General features: G+C 39.4%; 1 protein-coding gene across 1 annotated transcript in view; it reads right to left on the bottom strand.

The window, feature by feature from the left end:
• Positions 1-2,026: 2,026 nt before the first annotated feature.
• Positions 2,027-8,661, bottom strand: part of LOC102840356 (aromatase-like) — a 30,761-nt gene continuing 24,126 nt past the window's right edge. The window contains exons 5-9 of the mRNA XM_006831649.1: positions 7,472-7,586; positions 6,545-6,659; positions 5,909-6,071; positions 4,315-4,556; positions 2,027-2,275 (exon numbers count right to left, since the gene is read on the bottom strand). Of these exons, the coding sequence (XP_006831712.1) occupies positions 2,027-2,275; positions 4,315-4,556; positions 5,909-6,071; positions 6,545-6,659; positions 7,472-7,586 (884 nt within the window). The remainder of the gene's footprint in view (positions 2,276-4,314; positions 4,557-5,908; positions 6,072-6,544; positions 6,660-7,471; positions 7,587-8,661) is intronic.

Below are 8,661 nucleotides of genomic sequence, written 5' to 3'. Positions count from 1 at the left end.
TTGGAGAATTAGTTAGATTAGAGGGCTTCCTTTTCTCACATCACTGGAGCTATTGCAAGGGTTGATAGATTCTTCCATTTAAAGTCATTTCTTGCTTAGTGGCACTAATGGAGCTAAGCAAATATGTAAACATGCAAAAGTAATTTGTGTGTGTATGAATGCATCATGTGATTTTTTTTCCCCCAGCAGCAGATAGGAGTCCTGGTTTTGTGCTGTGGGATGACAAGGTCTGTTTGAACCACAGATCAGTGGTTCAAAGTCTCTCCTTGGAAAACTTATATCGAGTTGCTATGAGTCAGAACCCACTCGACAGCCCTTAACAACAGGACAGGAGATACAAGGGTAAATTAAAAAAAAAAAAAAATTATGACTAGCGTTCCAATTCATACATGCATGGGTTTATGGGTTTATTCCAAACAAAAGTCGTTTAACCTCCTGTCTCTAAGATTAGATAGCTGCAGAAAGGTTCTTTCAGTAATACACTTGTCTTAGTTTTGTTACGGTGCCTTCAAAAAAAAAAAAAAAGATCCAATCAAAACAGTGGCTTCTGAGGAGCGGCTGGTAGATTTGAACTGCCAACCTTGCAGCTCAAACTGACCCAACGCATTAACACACAGCTCCACAGCAGAGGTTATGGTGACTGTCTCTTGGGGATCCCAAATAGGTATTCACGATAGATTTTCTTAAAGGACACAGAACAACCATAGGAGCTGTTTAGGAAGAAGTTTTAAGAAAATTAAAAATGACATTGGTGAGGAAATGCCCAGGAAAGTTGTGCTGAGGGCTTTTTTTATATCAGGACAATGCAACTAATCATTTTTGAAATGTAGCAAAGATTGTCTTAGGAGATTTTCCTTGGGAAACCTTACCCCATCCACCCTGCAGCCCTGATCTTGGTCCTACAGAATTCTTTTTGATCCTGAAACTCAAAGAACATTGAAAAGGAATGTGATTTGAATCCCTTGAGGATGCCCAAACTGCCATTTTGGCATGGTGTAAACAGAAGAGCTTAGAATTTTTCAGGGCAGGTGTTGTTGTTATGTGCCATAGAGTGGATTCCAACTCACAGTGACCCTATATATGTTTTCTGAGGCTTTTTAAACCTTTGAGGAATCAGAAAGCCTTAGTTTTCTCCTGAGGAGCAGCTGGTTGACTGAAACTGCTGACCTTGTGGTCCACAGTCAAGTGTTTATCGTATGGAGGTAGAGAGATGAAAACACCACAGAAACTCTGCCTTCAGAAGTGTCTAGATCTAGAGGGAGAGTATGTCAAGAAACAATAAATTTACATTTTGATATTTTTATTTAATAAAGGCTTCTATGATTTTGCAGCAAAACTCTTTGACTTACCCTGGTCTATTGGGCTATTTATGTTATTCAGGCAATTAAAAAGCTAGTTTGTATTACTTGATTATATACCTATTGTAGCAGAGGTAAGTGACTGAGGCATGAATTAAAAGACTGAGAAAGGATTGAAAATGTACCAGACACAAGTCACCTGTGGGTGGGATAACAAGAGTTCATTGGGAAAAGTCAAATGCTGCATTTGTCAGCATTTCTCCAACACTATGAATAATGCAGTCTCTACCCTCATAAAACCAAATCAAAGCACTTTTTATCCACACCAATAGGTGTGTTTGGCCCCAGTTACCCAGACATTTGTCTCGCCCACCTAATTGACTTGTGTGCTTCTGCCCAATGTTAAAATACCCTTGCAAAGGGCAGTGGAGATCCCACAGGAAGTTGGGGATACGTTTTGTTGATCATCTATTTTTCCAAAACATGAAACTGGGTCACGGGGGCTGCAGTTTCTACACTAACCATTTCCCCTGCCAACTCTTGGCCTCTGTCTTTTCTCTCATATCCTGGTTCTCTGCTTTAGGCAAGATCAGATGACACCTATAGGAAATGTGCCTATAAAATGCTGTGAGCCACTGTGAGGATGATAACTACCTGGGCAAGGATGGATGGTTTCCATGTGAACTACTGATAGGAAATACTTCTGAGTAGGTACTGACCAGCCTTCTTCAGTGTTCGAGGTACTTGTCAGAATTTCTTGGGACAAAAACCATTTCCAGCAAGGCATCAGTCTCAATCGGGTGCAAGGCCAAGTCATTTCTTTTCTGCATGTTTTCTATACATTGTCCTTTCATTGTCTTCACATGGAACCGTCTGAGAAGTGTAACCAGGATGGTCTTCATCATAACCATGGCGATGTACTTTCCAGCACAGGAACGGGGCCCAAAGCCAAATGGCTGAAAATACCTTTGAGGAACCTATGAAAAGGATCAGACAATTAGCCAAGGGATTAAAAGTCACACAGTCTCTGACTCACCCTGGAAACACAGGGTCTCAGACATACTGCTCCTTCATTCAGATGGATGACTGTCATTCAAATAGGCTCTTTGGTCTATCAAATTAGATTCATACATTATCAGACAGATCCAGCCCCAGACAGCCCCCACCTCTGTTTTTCGTGTAAATGTGCTGGGTCAAAGCAATGCAGATCATTGTAGTATAGGCAACTACATGGAACTCTGGTAGTGTAGTGGTTATGAATCAGGCTGCTAACCTTAAGGCCGGCAGTTCAAAACTACCAGCCATTCCACAGGAGAAAGATGAGGCTTTCTGTTCCTGTAAAGATTTATAGCCTTGGAAACCCTGTGCAGGGTCACTATGAGTCAGAACCGACTCCACGGTACTTAACAACAACAACAACAACCAACTAGCTTTGTGGAATGATTGCAGCTCGACTACTGTTGTGCAAAGGCAGTCTATTTTTGTGTAACGTGTTGTTGTCGTTAAGTGCCAGGAGTCGGTTCTGACCCATAGGACCCTGTATAGGGTTTCCAAGGAGTGACTGGTGAGCTTGAACCACCGACCTTGCATTTCAAATGACTTTGCAGTCTGCTGCATTAACTCACAGCACCACACCAGAACTCCCTCTGTATATACTGAGGTACCATCTCAGTATATACTAAAGGCTGTGATCTTTGATGTTCATCAGTAAGTATCTTAAATCTTCTTTGTTTTCAGCAAGCAAGGCTGTATCATCTGCAATTCTCAGGTTGTTACTGAGTTTTCCTCCTATTCTGATGCCACATTTTTCTCCAGATCATCCTACTTTTCTGATTATTTGCTCAGCATACAGATTGCATAAGTATGGTAAAAGAATACATCTCTGGCGCACAACTTTCATGATTTTTAAACCCTTCAGTGTTCCCTTGTTCTGTTCAAGTATTCTGGAATACCTATTTTTCACAGTTACCTAAAGCTTGTTATGATCCACATAGTCAAAAGCCTTTGCATAGTCAATAAAGCACAAGTAAATATGTTTATGGTATGTTCTGTTTTCAGCCAAGATCCATCTGATGATAGTAATGATATCCCTCATTCCACATCTTCTTCTGAATCTGGCTTGAGTTTCTAGCAGCTCTCTGTTGATGTACTTTTGCAGCCATTTTAAAATTATCTTCAGCACAATTTTACTTGCATATGATATTAATGAAATTGTTAGATGATTTCCACATTCCTGAGTCTGAGGACTCTGTGGCTCTGGGGTTCAAGCTTACAGTCACTCCTCGGAAATCCTATACAGGGGCACTTTGACTCAAAAATAGTAACAGCATTTAAAATGAAGGAGACCTGGTGGTGCAGTGGGTTAAGTAGCGAGTTGCAAGTTGCAAGGTAGGAGGTTCAAATCCACCAGCCACTTCCTGGGACAAAGATAAGGCTATCTACTTGCTCCCACAAGGAATTATAGTCTCAGCAAGCTTATGGAGCGGTTCGGTTCTATCCAGATTCATTATGAGTCTGAATGAACTTGGCGGCATTGGGTTTGTATTTTGGTATTTAGAGTGGGACATACTGCTCATCACATGGGTCCATTTGATGAACCAAGAGAGACTGGAAAAAAAAAAAAAAAACAAAAAACACCCAAAAAACCTTTTGACATGCTCACTGAATTTGCATAGTGGCAAAGTATATGTTTAAATGAAAAAAAGTAAGGTAATTTTGCGAAAAACTATTAGCTTCATTTGAATCAAACTAATGACCTGGGCTTTTCATATTTTGATCTATTGTGTGGCTACCATGTAGACACTTTCCACAGCCAGAGACCCAGCATTGTGAGCTGAAGGACAAATAAGGTATCTATTTTCCAAGCTAATGGAAATGTGTGCTCCTGGTGAGGAGGTTGGCAAAGGGGAAAGAGTAATTAGAATGTAATGTACAAATGCAAAGACACAGACCCTGAGTGGATTAACAGTTGATATTTTTAAGAGTAGTAAACTCAGTTTTAAGGAAGGGCTCTTACATTCTTTGCAAAGTTTTCGAGAGTAAATTCATTGGGCTTTGGGAAAAACTCAAGTTTATGCATTCTTCCAATATTCAGGATAATATTGGTTCCCTTTTTCACTGGGTAGCCATCGATGATATCATCTTGTAAAGCTTTGCGCATGACCAAGTCCACAACAGGCTGGTACCTCATGCTCTCGTAAATGAAAATTTCCACCACTTTTAATTTTGGTATATCATCAATGCTTATCTCTCTCTCACCTGTGGAAACAGATTAAAAGGACAAAAAAAAAATGCAATGTCAGTTTTAATAAGGGACAGGCATTAAAACTCCTATAGTTTCCACAGAACTATTTGCTCTTGTTTGAAAAAGAGAGAAATCTATAATCCTAATGCACAGGTCCTGAATCAGAGATTGCAAACAGCAACCTGGTACAAATAGGTCATGTTGTATGCACAGAATGTTTACAACAAAATCAAAGTTGAAGCCAATTATCTTAAAACCTAGAGGGTTTTATAGAAAAGTCTAGATTTCCATATAAATCAATAAACTGAGCAAATTTGAGATTATATTTCAACATGGCAACAAAGATCTGGAGTTGAGTGGCCAGTAAGTAGCCTTTTACAAACACAAACCAAAATCAACTTGATTCTGACTCACAGTGACGCTGTAGGACAAAGTAGAACACCTCCTTATGATTACCAGGACTTTAAATCTTTCTCCTGAAGAACAGCTGGTGGGCATGAATGGCAGACCTTGTGGCTACCAGCCCAATGCTTAACCTACTACACCACCAGGGAACTCCATACTGACTCCTTGAGGGAGGACGTTACTCTGTGGTTCTACATACAATCACCTCCAGCCTGCTTCTTAATTAACCTTATCTGCTTGACCTCTGAGATGATTTGAGTTTTTGTCCCTTACTCTAAATCATAGGAGTGCTAATGGCGTAGTGGGTTACAGGTTGGGTTGCTAACCTCGCGGTCAGCAGTTTGACTCTACCAGTCGCTCCACAGGAGAAAAATGAGGTTTTCGGCTCCTGTAAAGATTTACAGCCTCAGAAGCCCTATTCAGGGTCGCTATGAATCAGAACCAACTCCATGGCACACAACCACCACCACCATCATCATCACTACTCTAAATTATCGGGACCATTCAATCCTTCTATTGATTTATAAGCAAAATAGCACCACAGCCTTCCCAGAGATGGATGCCTAGGCTGGGTCTACATAGTCAAAGTCAGACCTAACCAGTTTTGATGAAAATTTTCTCCCCTGGTTGCCTTTGCAGTAATCCACCCAGAGTGGGAGAAAGATGAGGCGCCAGTAAAGTTTTATAGTCTCTTAAACCCTAAGGAGCATTTCTATTCTGTTCTATAGGGTCTCTATATATGGGAATTGACTCAATGACAGTGCATTGGTGCAGTGGTTAAAGCAGTTGACTGCTAACTGAAAGGTAAGCAGTTCAAACCCAAGAAAGATATAGCAGTCTGCTTTTGTAAAAGTATACAACCTTGGAAACACCATGAAGCAATTCTACTTGATTCTATGGGGTCCCTATGAGTTGGAATTGACTTGACAGCAGTGGGCATTACTTTTTGATAAATGATTACCAAGAACAGTCTGAATGTCCTTCAGTAATGCCTCTTCAACCTTAGGGTGCTTTGCAATGAGATATAGCATAAAGAACACAGAAACAGACATGGTGTCAGGCGCAGCGATCAGCATTTCCAATATGCACTGGTTCACATTCTCTTTTGTCAGGTCACCACGTTTCTGAACAATCAAGAGGGGATAAAAATTAAAGAAGTGAATTGGAGTTTCACAAAAGGAAGGGAGGTGATACTAAAGGATCAACACAATGAAATCATGGAAATTGACTACGAACATTTTATATGACAATCTTGAACTGAAAACTGAACACTTTAACCAATCATCCATAGATTTAGTGTCTTTGGACTCCATCCCACCCACACTTATCTCACCAACCTCCACCCACCTGTTTCCATAGCATGGTGTTGTATAAATGCAGACCAGTTGTAAGTTTAAAGACCAACCTTACTAGAATGACTAATGTACGACCTATTTGAGTTGGGTATTATAGTTGTACAACAACAACAACATCAATAGAGAAAGTGCTTAGAAGCAAAAATATGCAACAGTTACAAGAGGGAATCTTCACACACATATATACACATAGAGTCATACATGCATGTTATGTGGGAGTTATGGTTAGGCTAGATTAGTACCTCGGCAAAAATCAACTCAGTGGCAAAATCCATACTGTCTTCCAGTTTCTCTGCCATAGAAAGCTGGTGTCTCTTTTCTTCAACTAGAATTTCGAATTCATCTTTCAAATCCTTGCTGGAAAAAATAAAAAGTCAATTTATAATCTATCTGTATCTAGCAAAGACAGATTCATTTGCCGTTTGTTTAAATACAGTTATCTGCTTTCATTAGCATTATTAGGACTCATGAATTAGTAAATTTATGTTTTATTTCTTCACAATTTTTCTTAAATTATAGACATTTTCTTCTTCATGCTAAGGACTTAAATATAATTTCTCGATGGCAGTAGCAAAATCAGGGCTGTGGCTTCAAAACCTAACAATGACACCTTCAAGATTCCAAAGACACACCACATGTAACCAAACAATGATGACCACAGCAACACCAACAAAAAGCAAAAACTTAGCTCACTATGAAAATGAATTATTTTAAATTATTGTAATTTTCTCTAAGTGGAATAATGTTAAATTCCTTCAAAAGCAAAAAAAAAAAAAAGATTCTGTGTTTCTTGTTTCTTTCTGTTTTCATTCCAGATATGCATAGAGGGTATGAAAGGAAAGTTTGATAGGGTCAGCCAATCCTTCTCTTCAACTCAAAATATAATCAGTGTCCTACTTCCAGAGATGAAACTCTTAGACTATATGCTTGGCCTCCTTGTTGAGAACCTGCCCCAGCCACAAGCTTCTGTTACTTTTTGACCTGACTGAATGCTATCAAATTGCTGTTAGAAGCATTTCATCAGCAACTTTTAAAGCAGCTCTCTTACGTACTATAAAGAGTAGGAACCTTACTGAATAAGCCAACAATAGCAAAGACATAATGAAAAAACAAACAAACAAAAAACAATTCAATCTCACTTATAAATCTTCCAAACTTGTGTAACTTACACAGACTTTTCGTATTTTTTGTAGAGCCAAGAAATCTTAAAGAAGATGTCTGGTTTGAGAAGCAGAGCTTGCCAGGCATCAAAATAACCCTGGATTTTAACCACAATGGCACTTTCTGGAAAAAAAGAGGGAAATGAAAAAGAAAAAGAGCTGAGTTTTTGCATAAAATGTAAATCAAAGAAGGGTACTCTGGGCAGAGAACATACCCTATAGATTCTGCTACCACCCTGGGGTTCTATATTGCACAAATTTTCATGGTTAGTGAGAAGTTTAGTCACATGAATGTAATTGGATGAATTGAACACAAATATATTCTACTCAGTATCTAACTCAGCCAAATTAACAAGACCAATTTTGAACTTAACTATTGAGACACAACCTGTTGTGGCTAGGTGCCACCATGTCAGCTTCAACTCATAGAAGCCTGTGTATAAAAGAATGAAATGCTGCTAAGCCCATCTTCACAATGGTTGGTGCGTTTGAGCCAATTGCTGCAGCCACTGCATCAATTCATCTGGTTGAGGATCTTCCTCTTTTTCTTTGGCCCTTTACTTTACCAAGCATGATGTCCTTCTCCAGGGACTGGTCCTTCCAAAGTATGTGAGATGAAGTCTCACCATGAACACTTGTAAGGAGCATTCTGGCTGTACTTTTTCCAAGACAGATTTGGTCATTCTTTTGGCAGTCCATGGCATATTCAATATTACGCCAACATCAATTCCTTCTTGGTCTTCTTTAATCATTGTCCAGATTTCTGGTGCATATGAGGTGATGGGAAATACCATAGCTTGGATCTAGACTAACTTAATCCTCAGGATAACATCTTTGCTTTTTAACACTTTAAAGAGGCCTTTTCCACAGATGTGACCAATGCAATACATCAGTTTTTTGATTGCTGCTTCCATGGATGTTGGTTGTGGAACGAAGTAAAATGAAATTTTCATTCTTTTCTTCATTTAGAATAATGCTGCTTATTTGTCCACTTGTGAGGATTTTTGTGTCCTGTATGTTGAGGTGCAATCCATCCTGAAGGCTGTAAACTTTGCTCTTCATCAATAAGTGCTTCAAGTCCTTTTTACTTTCAGCAAACAAGGTGTGTCATCTGCATATTGCAGGTTGTTAATGAGCCTTCCTCCAATCCTAATGACGTGTTCTTCTTCATATAGCTTCTCAGACTACTTGCTCAGCAT

This window comes from Chrysochloris asiatica, unplaced genomic scaffold (genome assembly GCF_000296735.1).
Source record: "Chrysochloris asiatica unplaced genomic scaffold, ChrAsi1.0 scaffold00004, whole genome shotgun sequence".
Taxonomy (NCBI): Eukaryota; Metazoa; Chordata; class Mammalia; order Afrosoricida; family Chrysochloridae; genus Chrysochloris; species Chrysochloris asiatica.
The sequence above is the reverse complement of the archived record's forward strand: the minus strand, read 5'-3'. Positions and strand labels throughout refer to the sequence as shown.